Raw genomic sequence first — 23007 nt, forward strand, 5'->3', positions numbered from 1 at the left:
AGCTAAAACTTTAAAATAATTATCAATTTTTCAATATCAATCATTCAATAATTGATCAACAAAATCTCTTATAAGACATTTAATTGGCAAAACTTTACAAATTATTTTTACGGAAGAACAATTTATAGAACATAAGTATTTTAAAGCCCTTTGTTTTAAAACAATTGAAGAAAGCATTTTAAATAAACTTTAAACCAAAATGTAAATCATTATTATAAACTATAACAACAAAATACTTCAAAACTATAAATATGCCAATCCTTATGAACAACATTATTATTTTTTTCATACATAAATTCATACATATATAATAAACGTTATGCATGAATCTACTTACCTCGATCCGAAGCAACCAATAAAAACCCCAAATACACGAGCTCACTCTTGGCCTATAATTTTCAAGATGAGATTCTTATCAATATCATATTCAAATATGACTTTCATAAGATACGCAACATCCTTAAACCATTAATTCTAACCTAAACAAATCAATTCTCCAAATTACCCTCGACTATTTTATAGGAGCTGATTTCTAACAAGCTATAACTATTGTTGGAAAATCAAAATTATTAGAAGCTATTGTAAACATGTTGGCATTCAATATAAATGTTAACAAAATTAATTAGAGTTCATAAACATTTCTGAAAAACTAATTTTCCACAAAAACATTAAATTTGTCCAGTGACAAAATAAACAAAGGACTGTTGGTTCAAAAATTCATAATTTTAGTTATATGTGTTAAAAAATAGTGATTCAAGTTTTGGAAAGTAGTTTTAAAAAATAATTAAAAAATAGTGATTCTAATGAAAAAGTAATTAAAATTAGCTTCAATATCACCCCCTTGAAAATCTGGAAAGTAGTTTCCAAGATTGCGGCAGCCCAGCTCTATGACCATTAATGATTTTAATATAAATCCAAAAATTACGAAATTAAATACACAAAAACTAAACATGTGGATGTATAGTAATAAAATTTTCCAGAAATTTTCGGAAGTCATTTGGATTACAAAATAAATTATAGAATTGAGGATTGCTGCTGAAAATTGAAATTTTCCAGTACTAGTATTCCAACTTTGAAAAATCAGCACAATTAATATGCAATGAGTTTTTGGACAATAAACATATGGATAGAAAGATAAAAATGTTAGTTTAGTAAGTTATGAAGTTTTATGCATGAGATTTAACGAAAACAGCACTTATATAACATTGAATCTGCACTGTTCACAGTTTTCAGGATAATGTACACAAAACCATTCAATTAATAACCTAGAATCACACATAAAATAGAAATTCAAAAGATTATAAATACTTACCTCTCTAACAAGAATTTCACTCCAGACTACACCTTTGAAACTTGAAGCTTTTGCTCAAACACTTCTTGAAAAATTTTAAATGCAAATGAGATACAACATCAAGGCACACACGCAAGCCACACACAAAGAAAATAAAAATACAACCAAACTTAATCATTTAGCATAATTACTCTACCCCAATATCTCCATTTACCAAACATTAATCATTCAACATCATTACTTCACTTCACCAATTTCTCCACTTACCAAACATTAATCATTCAACATAATCATTACTCCACTCCACCAATTTCTCCACTTACCAAACATTAATCATTCAACATAATTACTAACATAAAATAATATATTCTATATAAAAAATCAAAATCCAAAAGGCACTTTAATCATTCACTTACATATAATAAGTATAAAATACTCTATTATGAAACACATACATGAAATAAATGAAACAAATTTTAGGCTTTACAATGTACCTACGAAATGGGGACAAACCATGTGTGATCTGTTTAAACAGAATAATTCTGTGGCCCAAAGTAGTCTTCCTATGGATTAGGTTCTGATATCTTGGCATAAATCAGATTACTCACACTCAAGCGTGTCAGTCAGTTAATATCATATTTTTGGTTTGTCCCTAAAACAATAACAATTCCTTATTTGTCCATATTAGTGGAATTCTATTTGCATTTTCTTTATGTGCTTCCGAAAGTCTATCAAATAACATGGAATGTTCTTTCAAGTGTAGATGACTGTGGGATAACTGCTGCGGTGCTATAACGCCATAGCATGATCAGATTTTTTGGATAATTTCAATGAAATTTGGTTGTACATTACCTTTTTGTGATTGAAATGGAATGCTACAGCCCAATATATGAAATTACATGTGACAGCTTACAAAATTTTTGTGTTAATGACTATGTTGATTTGCTTTTACTGATATACTGATATATAACTAATGACACTTGCAACATCGGATCAGATAAACAGCTGGCTTGAAAAATTTGATGCCATGGAAATGATTATGATCTGATCCACAATGCAGAAGGAGAACATGAAACAGGAAAGAATTTTTCTGTATTTCAGTTTATATCAAGCTACAATTTTTATTATACACTTACAAAATCAAGGTAGCGATATGCTTCAGAGGCCATGAATTAGAAATTGCTCATTGGTTTGTTCTATCTATGAAAATGATGCACAATGACTACCAGCTATCAATGTGAGAAGAGGTCTCTCTGCATCTTCATTCACATTGTGACTGATCAAAGTGACTACATACTCCATGAAGGCAGTATCACAAAGAACTGTGAGAGGACCATTGGTTGGCAGTCCAAACTCTTCTGCTAATTCCATTAGTGCTTGAACAACATTGTTGCTAAGATACACCAATGGAAGCACAAATCGTTTATGATCAACAGTGTACACGACAAAGTGGCCTTTAACGTAACATTTTTCTGCATCATCACCCTTAAATATCGTGGACATGATTCTTTTTTGCCTTATTGCTGCTAGTTTTTGCCACTTTCTTGCCAGTTTGATCAGCTTCTTAGTACTGATCATGTTGCCAATGAACTTGTTGTCAGTTAAGTAGAATGCAAGGTAAATATTCGCAAAGCTAGTGACAGTTCCTTAAATTCAGCTTCTACATTGCAGGGATTCATTGAAAGAAAAAGTTTGTGATTGTTATTTACAGAAATGGCTGGCATATTTAGTTATATGTTTGATATCTACTCATCAATCTAGAGCAAATAAAGTGTCTTTTTTGGTTGCTGCCAAGAGGTTTAACAACATAAACCAAGGCCAGAAATTGGATGTCCAAACATAGTTTCATTTCAGTCCCAGCTGTGCAGTAAATAAATATCCATCTGAGTTCCAAACCTTTGGTAAACATAATTCCAGTGCACAATTGTGGTGAATATCATGCAAGTACCGCCTTTGATGTTCCATAATTCTAGAGAAACCAACTGCAAATAGCCACCCTTCACATTTTTGTGCAGCTTTTGCTTTCAGCGTATTTCTTCCATAACAGAAAAATTAAATTTGAAAGAAATGAAAGTCTTACCATGTTAGTTTAGCTTCAAAGTTCATCAGATCACTAAATTTAGTGATAGTTTATAATCAAAGCAAGTGCGCTATTTTATGAACTTCATTACATACTGGTAGTAACAAGGAAAATAAAAATACTCGTTTGCCTCACGAAAAACAGCAGATGCAGGAACTTGAATTTGTATTAATGTAAAAGTGTATAAATTTTACAATACTATTCTGTAAGCTGTTTTCAAAGATCAAACCATGCTAAATTTTGCTTCCGAAGCTGCAAATCAGTGGTTGTTGATTATATTGCTCCTGATTGGAGATATGAAGATGGTAAACAGTGGCCAATGACACTCAAAGACAACAGTATCGCCTTCTCTACATCTTTTGCCACGTGCTTTTGAATCAAAGAGACTACGTACTCCATGACTATTGCATCACATGGTAAAGTGATAGGTCCACTGCCTGGCATTCCAAACTCATCTTCTTCTATTCTAAAGAGCTCTCTTATGATGTTGTTTTCAAGATACTTTAATGGAATCACAAAGCGTATCTGATCAGTTGTGTACACAACAAAGTGACCCTTTTCAGCCGTTGATGATGTGCTGCAGCTCTCTGCATCAGCAGCTCCAGCAGTAGGTCTTGGCAATGAGATTCTTAGGCGTTTGCTTGCAGCCAGTTTCTGCCACTTCTTTGCCAATTTCATTAGCTTCTTTGGAGTAATCATGTTTCCTATTGTTAACTAGAGGGATCTTGTGAGTGTTAAGAGACAGGGTATTGGATCTCAAGAACACTGAAATGCAATGAATTTCACCTGACAGAACGCTAAGGAAGTTGATACGTTATATAGTCACCAGGCTAGAGACAGTCCTTTAATGATGCTCTCTTTGAGGATATGGCATTTGAAAAACAAAACCACGTGATACCAGGGAGAAATTGATATCTAGGCCGACGCATGTTTGGTTAAGTGTAAAACTTGACACATGATGGTGGACCATAGCAGGATGCCAATTTGATTTCTCCCTGCCAAGTGGGTCTAAAATTGGTGTTCGCTTAAATTCACAAGAAAAAGACTAAACCACATGAATGCAGATTGCAGGAGCAGGAGTATCATTGCATTTATAGTTTTCGAAACAAAGTAAACAAGGACATATGACCCCGCAAGATGCTTGTGATCTGCCTGACAGAATTTCTGTGGCTCAATATAGCCTAATTGAAAGCGGTTCAGATTTCTTATTTGAAAAACAAATCATCATCCAAGAAACTTTATTGCTTCCTAAAGCTACAAGCTTCATACCAGCAAGTTTCTGCTGGCAGATAAAGTAGATGCAGACAACATGTGGGCTTAAGTATACTGATGTCTAAAAGCAGCAAGAGTAATGCTAATATGCTTCTGTAGCAAACGAGTTTTATAGTTTACAATCTGATCAAACTTTGCATGTGGACCTGATCATGGAGTACATCGACACCTAGTTTCTACACAAAACACAATTTATATTTAAATCTAGTGAATATTTACAAAAGGATTCTGCTTCATTAAGGAGTAGAAATGAATAGTTGCTGCTCTGTTTGCTCTTCATGGAAAAGTGATTGTGATGAGTCGCAACTGGTGACAACAGACATTAGCAAAAAAATTTCTACATGTTTATCACCACCACGCTGTAGAAACAAGATTACGTACTCCATAAAGGATGCATCACATGGCAATGTGATAGGCCCATCGATCTGCAACCCAAACTCCTCCTCAGACAACTTCAATAGTTCTCTGAAAATCCTTTTACTAAGGTACTCCAAAGGAATCAAGAATCGGGCTTGATCAGTCGTATAGACAACGAAATGGCCCTTATAAGCAAGCTGTGCTGTACCATTCACAAGTCCTGCTTCATTGTTAGGTAGTGAAATTCCCTTCCTTTTGATGACAGCAAAAATTTCCCATTTGCTTGCCATCTTGAAGAGTTTCTTGGAACTGATCACGGTGTATAGAAAACTCTGAATAATAACTAATTGAAACTTGAAAGCCGGATTTTTGTTTTGACTGGGATGCAATGGAAGTGGGTTGGTAATCATTATTTATAACACTAAGGCCTGAATACATTTCATCTTTTGGAGTTTTATCCAAGAAATTAGTTCAACCAAATAACCAAGTAATTTGTCTTGTGGCCAAAAAGGAAACGTAATTTTTGACTCATGGCCGCCCTCAGAATTCTTTGGTCTAATGAAATTTCCAAAGTTTTAGCATCTTCATGTAATTCACAAAGTACAACATTACTAAGAAACAAGAAAAAGGAAACAACAAAACTCCCTAGTCCCTAGTGATATGATAACTGGAAGTTGTTATGTCCTTTAACAGCCTATAAACCTCGAATACAACTACAAGAACAGTAAAGATTAGAATCTAGATCATTAGGATTAAGAGTATGGTTACATACATAATACATCTCCATGCCTTGCTAGCAAACAAACATAAAGGTCAATAATTCTAGTTTACTGAAAGTGCTTCCTAGAGTTCACGAATTAATTTTTTTAATCAAGGAATTAACATAGCATGTTTCTTGTGAACTAAGTTCAGCAACATGGAGAACATGTAAATTTTGCCACAGCTTTCCAGTTTTCCCACATATTTGTTGTAGAATTGGCATTACTTAATCTTTTCTGCTTTATTTCGTAGGAGAGTTTTCTGATTCCGAGTACAAGAGACTCCATTCAAAGCAGATTGTGGCTTGAATCATCGATAACTTCATTGAGTTAAGGCCTGGTGACAAATGTAAAGGATAGTACAGGAGCCTTTACCACTCCGTACAGAACAAATAATAAGCTGACGGACTTTATCAGATAATCCTTCATCAAATCTGTTAATATTGCGCCGACTAGATAGTGATTTTCAGAATAAATCTTGCATCAGACTTTGCAAAAGTAAAAAAAATTCAGCAGTGAGTGGATGACTTCTGTTGTTAAATCTTGATGACTGACCAAATATCATTATTTAGACGAATTCTATGTCCTTTATAGATAGATTCAGCCATTCATTTGGAGACAGAAATTAGGAATGAAACCGAATTTTCATTTGATGTTTACAAAACTGAAGAAAGTATAGTACATCAAAACTGGAAAATGTATACATCAGATCTAATAGCTGTATATAAGTGTCTGTTGATGCCTTTGTCCAAGCGCAAGAGAAGATGAAGCTGAGAAATAGCAAGTTGGCAGAGAAGTAAGCAAAGCTTTCCCTAGATCCTCCGGGATGCATCCTTTAACCAATGTCATTACATAATTCAAGAAAGTACTATCACATGGCAGAGTGATAGGTCCATTTGATGGAAGTCCAAATTCCTCTTCAGACATTCTTAAGAGCTCTATGAAGACATTTCTGCTGAGATATTCCAATGGAACTGTGAATCTCATGTTATCGGTTGTGTAGACTACAAAATGGCCCTTATTGGCAACTGATGAGTTCTGCGCAGCTGCCCTTCTTGGGAAGGAAATTCTCTTCCGCTTCATTGCAGCCATTTTCTGCCACTTTCTAGCTAATTGAATCAGCCTTTTTGAGTTGGTCATCATTGTATAATGAAGATTTTTTAAAGAAGTGAAACTAGAAGCTGGTTGGATGGAATTTCTTGACAAGAAGATAATTGTTTGTTGTGCAGAAGCAATGAGGGTTTAGTCATATATTTATAGATGAGGAAAGACAGCATCATATGCCTGTGTTGGATAGATGGGATCGATGGCCATATGATCAACGAAGCAAAGAGATCATTGGGCTTGTGTTTGTGTTTAGTTTCTGTGAAGAATCAAATATTAAAAGGTAGGCCATTGTCACTAGCTAGTTAGTTGAGCAATTGTCTTCTTCTGCCAGTTTTATGCAAGGACAGTATTGGCCTACTCAATACTCAATATTTCTATGACAGAAAGTTAACATCAAGTCTGTTTTGGCTAATCAGGAAAACAAAATAAACCACCAGCCTTAGTTAGCTATAAACAAGGTTGTTAAATCACTGAAATTATTCTTGTTTTCTACAAATTAAGAATCTTTTCAGTTTTATAGTATGTCTCATTATCACTTGCTTAGTAGTTTACCACGTCTGGCAACGGTCTTAGGCATGTTCAAAAATTTAGTGTGCTTCCATAAGACTGCATAACTGTTTGTCTTTTTCTGAGGTCAACATCTCTGGATCTTTATATGTTGGAATAACCTATAAGGTGAGAATCTTGTCAAAATAAACTGTGAAGAGAGTACTGAGTTTGCATGAATGTAATCACTGCATTCATGAAAATGCAAAATTCAAAGGCCAAAATAAATTTAAAATGCTACAAAAATGAGATGAATTCACTTGACAGAAGGCTAAGGATGTGAATTTGTAACGCCCCGAGTTTAAGTGGGCCCTTGTAGATATTTTCTTTATTATAATTAACGATTGATGAATCGGATGCTCTCGTAATATCTCGGTTCCCAGCGGCCTTGGGGAGCCAAGGTGTTACGGATGGTACCAGAGCAAAGATTACAAGATTCTATAGACTCTTTATTATTGATGGTCATAGGTAGAAAATAAAGCCCCTGTCGGTCTATTGACGTTAAAGTTGGGTTTGAGGTCTACAGCCTCATAATTGTTAATTATTTGTCTTTGATGATCTAAAGTGAAGCTTGTTTAGATAAGAGTATTGGTAACCTCAGAATTTATAGAGAATTATGCTGACGGAGGGTTGTTGTGAAATTTTGACATACATACGAATTTTGAATCTAGATTTTTGATATGTTAATTGTTGATGCGAGATTCTGGTTGTCCTCGTTCTACGACCAGGATCTCTGCTCGATCAACTTCACCACGACCAGGAGGTCTCCTCGTAAGGCTTCTTCTCCAGAGGTTCCTGCGCACACAGACAAGTCAGAGTACGCCGGTTGTTTTCCCGGCGCAAACCCTCCGACGCTCAAGTCAGATATGAAGGTTCGGGGAACGCCTACCACAGATCTTATGGCTTTTTTCGTTAGCTCCCTTCTAATCTAAAAAATGCTAACCATTTTACCTTCGTTGGCTACCTTTTTATAGGCTTCCTCTGAATCTCAGTTTTCCGCAGTCTACGTCCGTTATCCTTTCACCTCTCGAACGTGGATTCCCCATTTCCGTAGTCATGGGTGGTTGCGTGGCCTTCGTGCCTAGATTCTCGGGCTGGAGAGCATGCCTCGCCAACTGTCGTTGACCGGGTCTCCTCGAATCAACCCTTAGCAAGAATACAGCAGGAATGGCTTTATGCTTCTTGCAGGAAATTGGCCTCGCGGATGACGTGCTTCCTGGTGACTTCCTGGTCGAGGTGACCAATAACATCCTGGTCGAGGTGATGTGCTCGAGGTCACCACATATTATTCTGGTCGAGATGATCTGCTCAACCATTTGCTCACTTTTACTTTGAAGAGAGCACGATAATGTATGAGCAAACACCTTTATCTTGGTCACCCTATTTCATTCCCTAAACACCAGTCCCCCAGTTTCTAGTGTTGAGAGTGAAACGAATCAAGACTGGAAACTTTAGTGGTCTGCTCTGTCTCGCCATAAACAGGCTTTGAGACTTGGTGAGCCTTTGCATGCCTTAGTAAATTCTTCAATGCTTGGGATTCTGCTCGCCTTCTCGTGGTCGAGCAAATCCTGGCACGCTCGGCTTCTGGTCTCGCCATAAGACATGCTTTGAGACTTGGTGAGCCTTTGCATGCCTTAGTAAATTCTTCAATGCTTGGGATTCTGCTCGCCTTCGCGTGGTCGAGCAGATCCTGGCACGCTTGGCTTCTGGTCTCGCCATAAGACAGGCTTTGAGACTTGGTGAGCCTTTGCATGCCTTAGTAAATTCTTCAATGCTTGGGATTCTGCTCGCCTTCTCGTGGTCGAGCAGATCTTGGCACGCTTGGCTTCTGGTCTCGCCATAAGACAGGCTTTGAGACTTGGTGAGCCTTTGCATGCCTTAGTAAATTCTTCAATGCTTGGGATTCTGCTCGCCTTCTCGTGGTCGAGCAGATCCTGGCACGCTTGGCTTCTGGTCTCGCCATAAGACAGGCTTTGAGACTTGGTGAGCCTTTGCATGCCTTAGTAAATTCTTCAATGCTTGGGATTCTGCTCGCCTTCTCGTGGTCGAGCAGATCCTGGCACGCTTGGCTTCTGGTCTCGCCATAAGACAGGCTTTGAAACTTTGGTGAGCCTTTGCATGCCTTAGGAATTTTTACAACGTTTGGGAGTCTGCTCGCCTTCACTTGGTCGAGCAGATCCTAGCACGCTTGGCTTCTGGTCTCGCCATAAGACAGGCTTTGAGACTTGGTGAGCCTTTGCATGCCTTAGTAAATTCTTCAATGCTTGGGATTCTGCTCGCCTTCTCGTGGTCGAGCAGATCCTGGCACGCTTGGCTTCTGGTCTCGCCATAAGACAGGCTTTGAGACTTAGTGAGCCTTTGCATGCCTTTGGTTCTTCAAGGATTGGGATTCTGCTCGCCTTCTCGTGGTCGAGTAGACCCTGGCACGCTTGGCTTCTGTCTCGCCATAAAACAGGCTTTGAGACTTTGATGAGCCTTTGCATGCCTTTGGTTCTTCAAGGATTGGGATTCTGCTCGCCTTCTCGTGGTCGAGCAGACCCTGGCACGTTTGGCTTCTGTCTCGCCATAAAACAGGCTTTGAGACTTTGATGAGACTTTGATGAGCCTTTGCATGCCTTTGATTCTTCAAGGATTGGGATTCTGCTCGCCTTCTCGTGGTCGAGCAGACCCTGGCACGCTTGGCTTCTGTCTCGCCATAAAACAGGCTTTGAGACTTTGATGAGCCTTTGCATGCCTTTGATTCTTCGAGGATTGGGATTTTGCTCGCCTTCTCGTGGTCGAGCAGACCCTGGCACGCTTGGCTTCTGTCTCGCCATAAAACAGGCTTTGAGACTTTGATGAGCCTTTGCATGCCTTTGGAAATTTTCACAGTTTCAAGCGAATGAAATTCCTCGACGTTCCATTAATGGCAGGATTCAACTTACATGAAATTGTTTGGACATAAAGCGTAAAAGATAAACGATAATGAACATGAACATAAATAGCTTTCAAATGTGAACAAGTCTTACTGGAAGTATTTTCGGAGGTGTGCTGCGTTCCATGGGCGTTTCACCTCGTGGCCGTCCGTGCGAACCAGCTTGTTAGCTCCGGGTCCCACTATCTGCTTGACTCTATATGGTCATTCCCAATTCGGTCCCAGCACTCCTTGAGTCGAATCTTTGGTGCTCTGATTCACTCTTCTCAGTACCCAGTCTCCGACCCTGAATTGTCGTACATTCACCTTCTGGTTATAATAGCGAGCAACCCTTTGCTGGTAAACGGCTGATCGACCAGCTGCTTGCTCCCTCTTCTCCGTTAGCAGATCAAGATTCAAACACATCTGCTCGTCGTTCTCCTGCTCATTGAAATGGTCTGTCCGGTGCGTGGTCGTTCCTATCTCAGCTGGTACGACCGCTTCATGTCCGAAAGCCAGGGCGAACGGTGTCTCCCCAGTTGCTGTTTTGTGGGTTGTCCTGTATGCCCATAGGACACCTGACAGCTCATCAACCCATGTACCCTTTTTTGCTCCAAGCCTGGTTTTCAAAAGTCTCTTGATGGTCTTGTTGGCTGCTTCTACTTGTCCATTCGATTGAGGGTGAGCAGGCGAGCAATACTTCAGCTCTATCCCGAGGTTCTGGCAGAAATCCCTGAAGCTGTGATTATCGAACTGCCTGCCATTATCCGTTACCAAGGCATAAGGGATCCCGTATCGACAGACCAGGTTTCTCCACACAAAGTCTGTCGTTTTCTTCTCTGTAATCCTGCTAAGGGCTTCGACCTCTATCCACTTCGTGAAGTAATCTATAGCAACTATTGCATGTGTTGCTGCTCCTCGTCCCTTTGGCAGCGGGCCGATCAGATCAATTCCCTATTGAGCAAATGGCCAAGGGGAGGCCATAGAGGTGAGCTTCTCTGGTGGTTGGTTGGGGAAACTTGCAAAACTCTGGCAGCTTACACAGCTCCTGGTCTTCTCCTGTGCATCCTGGTGCATTTTCGGCCAGAAATATCCCTGCCTTAGAATCTTGTGGGCCAGGGATCTCCCACCAGAATGATTCCCGCAAATTCCTTCATGTACTTCTCTCAGTACGTAATCCGCGTCGTCCTCATCCAAACATCGAAGGAAAGGTAGTGTATATCCTCGCCGATACAGTATCCCATCAATCATCGTGTATCTCGAGGCCTGGGCTCTAATCTTCCGAGCTCGCAGCTTATCTGGTGGTAATACCCCGTCTCTAAGGTATGAAACTATCGGGTCCATCCACGAGCATTTTTGTTCTATCCGCAGCACCCCCGAATTCGGCTCGATGCTCGGGCTGGACTTCACCTCCAGAGGGATCGACTTTGGCATTTTTGGGTCTGCTACCGCTGCCATCTTGGCCAGAATATCTGCTCGACTATTCTGCTCCCTTGGAATTTGTACTACCTCCACCGCTTTGAATTTTTCCATCATCTGCCTGACTATCTTCAAGTACTGCTCCATCTTCTCCTCTCTTGGTTGGAATCTTTCACTGACATGATTCGCAACCAGCTGGGAATCAGTTCTGATCTTCACTCTATCTGCTCTCACGGCCTTAGCCAGTTCCAATCCTGCTATCAAGGCTTCATACTCTGCTTGGTTATTTGTTGCTGCGAATTCTAACTTTACAGCATAAGAGATCTCCTCCCCCTCCGGGCCTTCCAATACAATCCATGCTCCTAATCCCTGCTCCCCTGATGACCCATCTACAGACATTTGCCATACTTGAGCTTCGCCACTGTCTGCAACTACATCTTGTTGGTCTAAACATACTTCAGGCTCTGTGAATTCTGCTACGAAATCGGCCATTGCCTGAGCCCTCATCGCTGCTCGGGGTTTGTAGTCTATGTCGAACTCGCTCAGCTCTATAGCCCACTTGACGAGCCGACCAGAAGCATCGGGCTTGTGCAGAGTTTGACGTAATGGCTGGTTTGTTATAACCGAGACTGGGAATGCCTGAAAATATGGCCTCAACTTCCGAGCAGCAACCACAAGGGCAAGTGCCCATTTCTCCAACGGTGGGTACCTGGTCTCAGCGTCGATCAGGGCCTTGCTGGTGTAGTATATTAGATACTGAACTCCTTCTTCCTCTCTCACCAGAACAGAACTGGCGGCCCGATCCGATACCGCCAGATACAAAAATAACTTGTCCCCATCCCTCGGTGTGGATAGCAGAGGGGCTTGCTGTAAATACTGCTTCAAGTTCTGAAAGGCTTCCTCGCATTCCGGGGTCCACTCTGTTTTCTTTCCCCTCCTTATCACTTGAAAGAATGGTTGACACTTATCTGTAGCCTTGGATATGAATCGGCTCAATGCCGCCAATCTCCCCGTAAGGCTTTGTATTTCCTTCAGGCTACGAGGAGACCTCATCTGCACGATCGCCTGGATCTTCTCGGGATTTGCTTCGATCCCCCAATGACTCACCATGAATCCACAAGAGCAGCAACCACAAGGGCAAGTGCCCGTTTCTCCAACGGTGGGTACCTGGTCTCAGCGTCGAGCAGGGCCTTACTGGTGTAGTATATTGGATACTGAACTCCTTCTTCCTCTCTCACCAGAACAGAACTGGCGGCCCGATCCGATACCGCCAGATACAAAAATAACTTGTCCCCATCCCTCGGTGTGGATAGCAGAGGGGCTTGCTGTAAATACTGCTTCAAGTTCTGAAAGGCTTCCTCGCATTCCGGGGTCCACTCTGTTTTCTTTCCCCTCCTTATCACTTGAAAGAATGGTTGACACTTATCTGTAGCCTTGGATATGAATCGGCTCAATGCCGCCAATCTCCCCGTAAGGCTTTGTATTTCCTTCAGGCTACGAGGAGACCTCATCTGCACGATCGCCTGGATCTTTTCGGGATTTGCTTCGATCCCCCAATGACTCACCATGAATCCAATGAACTTCCCCGACTTGACCCCAAAAGTACATTTCTCCGGGTTGAGCTTCATCTTATACCTCCTCAAAAGCTCGAATGTCTCCTCGAGGTGTCTGACATGTTCCTTCGGGATTTTGGACTTGGTGATCATGTCATCCACGTACACCTCCATGGTTTTCCCAATCAACGGCTTAAAGACTTTGTTCACCAGCCTCTGATAGGTGACCCCAGCATTTTTGAGACCAAATGGCATTACCCTATAACAGAACAAACCCTGGTTAGTGATGAAAGCCGTGCTCTCCTCGTCCTGCTCGTACATGGGGATCTGGTTGTATCCCGAGAACGCGTCCATGAAGCTAAGCAGAGCGTGTCCAGCCGTTGAATCTACTAGCTGATTGATCTTTGGTAAAGGGAAGCTGTCCTTTGGGCACGCCTTATTGAGGTCTGTGAAATCCACACACATCCTCCACTTGCCATTCGCTTTCTTTACCAACACCACATTCGATATCCATTCAGGGTAATTGACTTCCCGAATGAACCCTGCTCTCAAGAGCTTCTCCACCTCGCCATTTATAGCCTCATACCTCTCCTGGTTGAAGCACCTCCTCTTCTGCCTTACTGCCCGAGCACCTTTCTTTATTGCCAGCTTATGACATGCTACCTCAGGGTCAATCCCTGGCATGTCTTCATGTGTCCAAGCAAACACATCTGCATGAGCCTGTAAGCATTTCACCAACTTCTGCTTTTGCTCTCCCTTAAGTCTCGACCCGATTCTGATTGTCTTTCCCGGATTCTCTGGTCCCAGGCTTACAGTTTCCAGATCCTCTACAGGTTCTTGTCTGCCATTCTTGTTTTCCACTCGGGTATCGAGGGATGTTATCTGCATTGCTTCCCCTGTTTCCATCGCTTTTCACTTGCTTTACTCCCCTTCTTGCTATCAACAGAAGCTTTTTGATCAGTTCCCCACAGACGGCGCCAAAATGTTGATGCGAGATTCTGGTTGTCCTCGTTCTACGACCAGGATCTCTGCTCGATCAACTTCACCACGACCAGGAGGTCTCCTCGTAAGGCTTCTTCTCCAGAGGTTCCTGCGCACACAGACAAGTTAGAGTACGCCGGTTGTTTTCCCGGCGCAAACCCTCCGACGCTCAAGTCAGATATGAAGGTTCGGGGAACGCCTACCACAGATCTTATGGCTTTTTTCGTTAGCTCCCTTCTAATCTAAAAAATGCTAACCCTTTTACCTTCGTTGGCTACCTTTTTATAGGCTTCCTCTGAATCCCAGTTTTTCGCAGTCTACGTCCGTTATCCTTTCACCTCTCGAACGTGGATTCCCCATTTCCGTAGTCATGGGTGGTTGCGTGGCCTTCGTGCCTAGATTCTCGGGCTGGAGAGCATGCCTCGCCAACTGTCGTTGACCGGGTCTCCTCGAATCAACCCTTAGCAAGAATACAGCAGGAATGGCTTTATGCTTCTTGCAGGAAATTGGCCTCGCGGATGACGTGCTTCCTGGTGACTTCCTGGTCGAGGTGACCAATAACATCCTGGCCGAGGTGATGTGCTCGAGGTCACCACATATTATTCTGGTCGAGATGATCTGCTCAACCATTTGCTCACTTTTACTTTGAGGAGAGCACGATAATGTATGAGCAAACACCTTTATCTTGGTCACCCTATTTCATTCCCTAAACATTAATCTAGACATCTAAAATAATGTTTTGAAACTTGTTTCAATGAAATCAAATGTGAACCCAATTTGTTATGAATTTTTCAAATTGAAGTTTGAAATTCTGAAATTTTCTGGTTCCATGGAAAAATATGAATTTCTAGACTCTTTTGTTACATCTAGAGTTCTTCAAAAATTACGAAATTTGGAACAGTGAGTTGTCTACATGTCTAGTATGTTTTCGGAAATTTCCATGATTTTATGATAAATTGTTTTGTATTTTTAAAGCAAGTATATTCAAAAAACAGAAAATGTATGATAGATTTGATGAGGTCGGAGACAGAATTATTTTCAATAGTTTTGGAAAGAATTGAGCTATGAAAATTTTAATTTTAAAAACCCTACTTGTAAGTATGATCTCTGAAAGGTATGTTTTGTTATGGAACTGGTCTTACTATTTATTATTTATTTTTTATGTTCAGTTATTGATGTATTTATTATTTGATCATCAGATCTGGACTCAAGTATGTTTGTTATCGGAGTTATATGTGTATATTGTTGTAAGGTTATATGTGTATATTGTTGTAAGGACTAGCATTCTAGCAAAGATTTTGAAGTAGGCATGTGGGATCAATGACTTTTTGTGATGTTTGCACAAGCGTGATTATTTGATGAGTTTTAGAACTCAAAAGTTTATAGAGATTTTTATTGATAATGTGCTGTTTCTTCTTATATGCGTTTATGTTAAGCTTTTATGTTTTGAAGGTTTTCTATCAAAAGCTTTTTGTTGTTAAATTAGATATTGAAATGATTATTTGAAAAAAACTGTTTATTAAAAATGACTATAATTAAATTTTCACTTACTTATACGACTTTTGAAAAGATACGTGAACTCTTAGCCCTGAAAATAGATTTCGGACAGGAATTTTTTTTTTTTTTTTTTTTTTGTGGCAACATGATCTCTGCGAAGGTAATAAGTATTGCGTCTGATTTTAGAAGGCTGGAGGCTGATGGAAAAATAGTGCAAGCATGATTGATTTTGCGGTAATTGATGAAAACCTTTTGTTTAGGATTAACAAAGCATGAAAGGAGAATCCTTTTTGTATGGTCATGGTTGAGTATTGAGCATTGCTATAAATTCAACAATGGTGTAGTAATGTCATTTAATTAATCAATTCCTATATTCTTATAAATTATTAGTAATGAATTTCGAGGATGACATTCTTTTAAGAGGGGGAGAGTTGTGACAACTGCAACTTTGATACATTGAATTGTGAGAATTGACGACTTGAGGTTTATTCATGGAGTTCCAACTTTGTTACTGATGGATTAATTGATAATTTGACACAGATGATTTTTTTTTTTTTATTGAGGTTATATTTTTATTTAAGTTATGATTATACTTCAAGGTGAAGATTGAGTACATTGCCATATACAAATTTCAAGGACAAAATTTATTTAAGGATGGGAGAATTTGTGACCCTCCAAATTTAATTGGGCCTTTATAGATATTTCTTTGTTATAATTAGAGATTGATGAATGGAATGGTTGGTAACATCTCCCAAAGGAGCCGGGATGTTACAGAATAGTTTTTGTAGTCATCAGGAAAGAGAGAGTCCCTCTAATGTTTGCTTCTCTTCTGTCGAACTCAAGTAAAACAAAAGCATGTGAACCAGACAGAAACGGCTAGAACTGAGCACATGGCAGTGGACCATAGCAGGACACCGTTATCATTTCTTCCAGACCAAGTGGGTCTAAAATTGGTGATGACTCAAATTGACATGAAATAGTCTCTTCTTAACCATATGTATATAGATATAAACATTGTTGCATTAATCATTTCTGAATCTGTACTCAAATAAAACAGAATTAACCAAAGACATCCGACCCAAGATGCTTGGTATCTGAGTGGCAGAACTTCTGTGGATAACTCTATACTCGTTGAATTCTCATTTGAAAAGCAAATCATAACCCAGAAAAATTCATTGCTTCTACAGTTATTAATTTCATAATTCATGCCAGCAAGTTTCTGCTGGCAGGAAAAGAGATGCAAGCCAACATGGGTAATGCTATTTATATGTAACATAAAAACAAGTCTAACATAAAAGTTTATTTGACTTTCACCGTAACTTTACAATCTGTTGTCATATTTATTGTTTATCTAATTATCATCACTTACCCTTTTCTGCGTAGTTTCTTGGGAAAAATCCTCTATTGTTTTTTTTTTTTATTTTATATACAAGACCCCACTTATTGTGGTTTTTCGTTTGAATTATTTGAAAAAATTAACAATGTGATCCTTTACGGCTTTACCTATTATTAAAGGACCAATCAAAAGCTGAAAGAATTATACAAGATGATGCTTACTCAAATTTGTTAAACCAGTAATTGTCAAAATAAATTAATTTTGTACTAGAAACACTACAAGTGAAAGAAATACAAAGTGTGTCAGGTATAAACAAATTAAAATAGATATAAACGAATTCTAGTATTCTTCGTAAAATTATAACATTCGTTTGGGGACAAAATGGTTGGAAGTTGGAACAAAGTTTTTTCATTTGATATTTACAAACTGAAGAAATTATAACACATCAGGGTTGTAAAATACGTAGACAGTAAGTCTAGAACTTGTTTCTTCAATAGCTATAAATAAATGTCAGTTGATGGCTTTGGGCTAGACCAAGAGAAGTTGAAGCTGAGAAATGGGAAGTTGGTAGAAAATTTAGCAATACTTTCTCCAGTTCCTCGGGCATGCGTCCTTTAATCAATGACATAACATAATTCAAGAAAGTACTATCACATGGCAGAGTGATAGGTCCAAAAGATGGAAGTCCAAATTCCTCTTCAGACATTCTTAAGAGCTCTATGAAGACATTTCTGCTTAGATATTCCAGTGGAACTGTGAATCTTTTTTCATCAGTGGTGTACACAACAAAATGGCCTTTATTGGCAACCGATGAGTTCTGCGATGCAGCTCTTCTTGGGAAGGAAATTCTTCTCCGCTTTATTGTTGCCATTTTCTGCCATTTTCTGGCCAATTCAATGAGTCTTTTTGAGTTGATCATGTTTGTAGGCTGAAGATTTTTGAACAAAGTGGAAATACAAGCTCTAGAGAATGAGATTTCTTGGTAAGAAGATATTGTGTTGTGGCGCTGAAACAACGGAGGGTTTGTTCATATTTATATTGATGAGGAAAGACAGCATCATCTGCCCATGTTTCTTTCTGTTGGGTTGATAGGATCTATGGCCATGTGATTACCGAAGCATATTGATTGCCGGACTTGTGATTTTGTTTGGCTTCTGATAAGAATCAGATTTTCAGTGGAGGCCAATGCCCAACGTCACTTGTCAGTTAGTTGAGCAGTTGTCTTCTTTTGCAAGGATTGCACATGGACAGTATTTGCCTAGTTCCTGAATGCAACAAAGTTAACATCAAGTCTGTTTTGTTAACCAAGAAAATAAAATAATCTACAAGATTTAATTATCTACTATCAAGGTTGTTAAAACACTGAATCAGTTCTTGTTTTGTACAAAGAATCCTTCGGTTTTATACTACGATTTTGTCTCATTATCAGTTAGTTAAGAGTTCTGTAAGTGTTTCAGCCGTCTCAGGCATGTTCAATTCAAAGATTTAGAGTTCTTCCAAAAGATTGCGCATATTGGATTTTGTAATCAGCAAAAACCCTACCAGATTGCGTGGTTTATAACTGCTTTTGTACTTTTTGTACGAAAAATTACTCTGGGTCAAACAAAGTAACGTAAAAAAGATTCAAATGGGAGCCTAATGGTGGCAAAACATATAAGGTCAAAATCTTGTCTTTGTATTCAAAGAAGAGGGAAAAACAAAAAATAGAATTTATAAACTATGGAGAGAGTACTTAACCAAGTACAGGTACAGCATACTAAAAAATGAAAAAGTAACAAGAAAGCAACCAAATGACAAGGTAAATGGAAGGATCTATGTACTTTAACAACAACAAACCCTCGTGTAAAACTACAAAACAATAAAAATTACAAATCAAAGCACAACGGTAGTACTTGATCAGATCTTGCTTTTAACGAAGAATACTTTCAATTTTATAATCCAAGTGATTTTGACTCCTTGTCACTAAGTATTTAACTAAGTCTGATAGCCGTTTCAGGCATGTTCAAAGATTTAATTATCTTTCCTAATGATTAGGTGTAAAGTGTAATGCAGCTTGTAAGCGATCTCACAACAAAGTGACCAACCAAAATCCAATCAGATTGCTTGATTTATTACTAAAAAGGGAATATATCTTCAAACTAATTTGGTCAGCCCATAAGAAGGGCCTGACCTCTATTGTGTAATAATCTTATAAATTTCTCTCATTCTTGCTTGGTTAATATTCAACAAAGTCCAAAAGTAAAAATTTTGATTCTTGTATGAACTGCATTAAATACCAATCGTAACAAGAGCATATTCTTCTCTTCAAAATATAATAATAATAATAATAATAATAATAATAATAATAATAATTTAATTCATGAAATTTTAAACATGAAAGAAAATGTAATACCCCAATTCTCCTAAGGGTATTTAAGTCTTTTTAATTTTTTTAGTGATCTTTCACCCTAATATAAAAAGAATAAGATGTCTTTCCCATTATGAGAGAGAAACAAAGATCGACTAAGATGAGGGAAAAAAACGACGGAGAGGAAAAAAAAGATAGGTGGAGAGAAAAGACATAAAAGAGAAAAAAAGAGAAGAAGTTCTACTGTGAGCAACACATGAGATCAGGTTGTGTCGTTTGAATTGAATATTGTTGAGAGAAGATCAGAGGTAAGTTTTAATTCTTGGTTTTCATTAATTTGTTATCGAGAAGCATGATTAGATATTTGTAACAGAAGTAGAAACCTAAGATTTTGCTGAAAATATGCCGACAATGTATTATTTCAAAAATCATAGTAATTTGTACAAATTGATTTTGATTCTTGATTTTGGACATGTTAAACTAGACATCTTCCAGAATGTTTTGAAAGTTTTTCCAAGATAATCAGAAAAGATTTCAATTAGTTATGATCTTTTTGAAGTAAAGTCTAAAAACCTGGAAATTTTTTATTTCAGTGAAGAACATTGATTACGAAATTATTTTTACCATAGCTAGACTTCTTCAAAAATTATGAAATTTGGACCAAGAATTTTTATATATGTGTAGTGTGATTTTGGAAATTTTCATGATTTTATGATAAAACAATAAATTGTTTTGTATATGGTAATAATAAATTTTCAGATATTATGTAACCCCACCCCACCGGCCAAGCTTGGTACCGATCAAAAGCTTGTGAGACGCCGGTCATATCCCAGTTGTCCAAGTTGCCGAAAAACGGCCAAAACACCGACGATTTAGCTTGAAAGAACCGCGACTCAACCTATCACAGTAGCCGTCGATTTAGGCGGGCTTCGGCCATGCCACAGGTTGGGTTTCGTTCTCCACCTTGCCCTTTGCTATTTCTGACCATCCACAACCACCAGGGAAGCCGATTTGTCATCGTTCAGCCATTAGATTTTCACAGCTGTCGAGGTCAATATGCCGCTGTGGCCGCGAGTCGGAGTGCACTGCTGCCACCGTTGGATTCAACGAGGCACGAAGCTTCTATCTGACCTTTCCGGTCACCGTCGCATGAATTTCGGTCATCGTTAGTTAGCGAGGGCATTTTGGTAGTTTTTTAAATTGTGGGGCAATTTTATGGATATTTTAGTAATTTCATAAATTGAGGATAGGTTGGTAATTTATGATTTGAGGTTAAATTGGCAAATTACAGTTTTAGGGGTATTTTGGTAATCTTGAATTCAAGGGCATTTTGGTAATTTATGATTTCGGGATTTCGAGGCTAATTATATAATTTATGATTTCAAGGATAATTTATGATTTCGAGAGTATTTTGGTAATTTATGATTTAAATAGAGATTATTTGAGGTTAAGTTTAGAATGTGACTGTATTGAGAAATTTGAGGACATTGGAGTTTATGATTATGATTATGGCTTGATTTTATCTTATGAGGGTTTTCTTATTTATTTTAGGCCGATGATACCGCTACGCCTTATTACCCGAGGATGTTAGGAGGTAAGTAAATTAGATTTCTAATGAATCACAATAAACAATATGTATATGTTTAATATGTTTGAATAGCTTATTTTGATATGTACAGATGTAGATTTGTATGTTTTGCCCATGTGTTTATGTGATGTGTTAATATGATGTGTTGTTATGTGTGTTTATGGACACATGCATGTGTATGTGTGAATGTTCATTGGCATTAGCACGAAAATGTATTATGTTTTCTGTGAAATAAGAAAGTGGATTTTAGCCAAACAGAATTTGAAGAAAGAAAGTTTGTTTTACATCTTTGGCTTGGATGCTTGAATTTGTTACTCGCTTAGTGGAGGACACTCTGGATGTTATATTATAATTAAGAGATAAGTGGGCGAGTGACGCATTGACGTGAAGCCCAAAGTGTATGAAAATTATGAAAGTTAAATGAGTGTCCTACTAAGCGGTAATTGAATGAAGGTAGCTCAAGTAAGTGATTTGAAAGAGAATGTGAAAGTTTGAAAATGATAGAATGAGATTTTGATGATTTGTTTTACAATGTTTTTTAATATCATGGCATGTCATCCATCCGCATTATATATGTATGTATGTATTTGGTATTTGAAAAATTGGTTTACTTACCGAGTTTCGTACTCATTATAGTTTATTGTAATTTCCATAAATCAGGATTGTTTCATATGAGTGACGAGGAGGACTTGAATTGAGAACGATAGATGGTTTGGCATAAATTTTAAAATCTTATGCTTCAGTTTGTGTAATATATTTGTATTTGAGACTTGAATATTTATGGATTGTAAAAAGATTATTATTATTATTATTATTATTATTATTATTATTATTATTATTATTATTATTATTATTATTATTATTATTATTATTATTATTATTATTATTATTTATTTATTTATTTATATGTATATAGATTCCTCCTATGGAGTTTGGGGCGGGTCGTTTCAATTTCTCACTTATATAGCCTCCGACACACTGAATCCAAGCAAGTAGCTGAAGCATGCAGATGAAATTACGAAGCAGGCAACTGGTTGTTGCTTTTTTAATTAGCCACGTTTGGCTTACTGTTGCATTAGTAATTAGCCATGTTTGGCTTACAAAGAAGTGGTGAGGCATGCATGTGCATTAAAGAAGGCTTCATTTTTTGAATATTTCTTTAATATTTTTCTAGTTAATGAAGATCTTTTTAGAAATTATTAATATTGTCTAACCATTAATTTATTCATTATTAGTCTTTCTAAGAAAAAAGTTTAAATAATTTACCTTTTCAATTTCTTTAAAAAATATAATTATTTAATGTTAGAATTTTTTACTTTTAATTTTTATTAAAAATCTTATAATCTAAAAAATCAGTAGATGAAAAATTTCTTACTCTTTTCTCTACAAAGAAAATCAGTACATTCATTGGTTCATTTAAAAAAAAAATTAGTTTGTTAAAATATAAAATTCATATCTATTATCTGATCATCAATTCATCGCCTCAACTTTCTATGTGCTACTATTCTAAATATTCTATTTGAAAATAATATTTTATTTATTTATTTATTTGTTATATTTTTGTAATGATTCTAATAGGAAAAAAAATTTCTTGGCTATTTTTTAAACTTTTGTTTTTGAAATTTTTAATTTTTTTTAATTATTGTTAACATTTAAGAATTAAAGATAGAATGGATTTTGAGACTTTTTATGTTTTTTTTTTAGTATTGAAATTGTAAAATAAAAACTTTATAAAAAAAAAATTGTCCTAAGGCTCTAGATAGTCTAAAGTTAGCCCTGCTAACAGAAGCCACAATAACATGATATAATCCAAGAAAGGCATAAAATACAGAATGCATTTGACTCTCCCAGCGACTTCGCAGTCTATCCACATTTTTAATTAGGAGTTGTTGTTAAGCTTTTCTCCATTGCTTCATGGAGACTCCTCTGCTCTTTTACTTCGGAAGACCTCATTTAATGTGGTTTTTTGCTTGAATTATTTC

The 23007-nt window shown here is 37.7% G+C and overlaps 5 protein-coding genes across 5 annotated transcripts; all 5 read right to left on the reverse strand.

The window, feature by feature from the left end:
• Positions 1-2491: 2491 nt before the first annotated feature.
• Positions 2492-2869, reverse strand: LOC18033840 (auxin-responsive protein SAUR63). Its single transcript, XM_024179020.1, has one exon. It carries the CDS (start codon positions 2867-2869, stop codon positions 2492-2494), a length of 378 nt encoding a protein of 125 aa, XP_024034788.1.
• Positions 2870-3572: 703 nt separating this feature from the next.
• Positions 3573-4131, reverse strand: LOC112096213 (auxin-responsive protein SAUR68-like). The gene has a single exon (XM_024179389.1). The coding sequence runs from the start codon at positions 4068-4070 to the stop codon at positions 3645-3647; it is 426 nt and encodes a 141-aa protein (XP_024035157.1). The 5' UTR covers positions 4071-4131; the 3' UTR covers positions 3573-3644.
• A 748-nt stretch (positions 4132-4879) lies between these two features.
• LOC18034061 (auxin-responsive protein SAUR64) lies at positions 4880-5290 on the reverse strand. The gene has a single exon (XM_006422438.1). It carries the CDS (start codon positions 5288-5290, stop codon positions 4880-4882), a length of 411 nt encoding a protein of 136 aa, XP_006422501.1.
• A 1179-nt stretch (positions 5291-6469) lies between these two features.
• Positions 6470-6898, reverse strand: LOC18033791 (auxin-responsive protein SAUR64). Its single transcript, XM_006422439.2, has one exon. The coding sequence runs from the start codon at positions 6896-6898 to the stop codon at positions 6470-6472; it is 429 nt and encodes a 142-aa protein (XP_006422502.2).
• A 3631-nt stretch (positions 6899-10529) lies between these two features.
• LOC112096119 lies at positions 10530-12776 on the reverse strand. The gene is made up of 2 exons (XM_024179023.1): positions 11324-12776; positions 10530-10963 (listed from the first exon to the last, which is right to left on the reverse strand). Exons 1-2 carry the CDS (start codon positions 12774-12776, stop codon positions 10530-10532), a joined length of 1887 nt encoding a protein of 628 aa, XP_024034791.1.
• Positions 12777-23007: the final 10231 nt, after the last annotated feature.

The sequence above is a fragment of the Citrus clementina genome, unplaced genomic scaffold, assembly GCF_000493195.1.
Source record: "Citrus clementina cultivar Clemenules unplaced genomic scaffold, Citrus_clementina_v1.0 scaffold_8, whole genome shotgun sequence".
Taxonomy (NCBI): domain Eukaryota; kingdom Viridiplantae; phylum Streptophyta; class Magnoliopsida; order Sapindales; family Rutaceae; genus Citrus; species Citrus x clementina.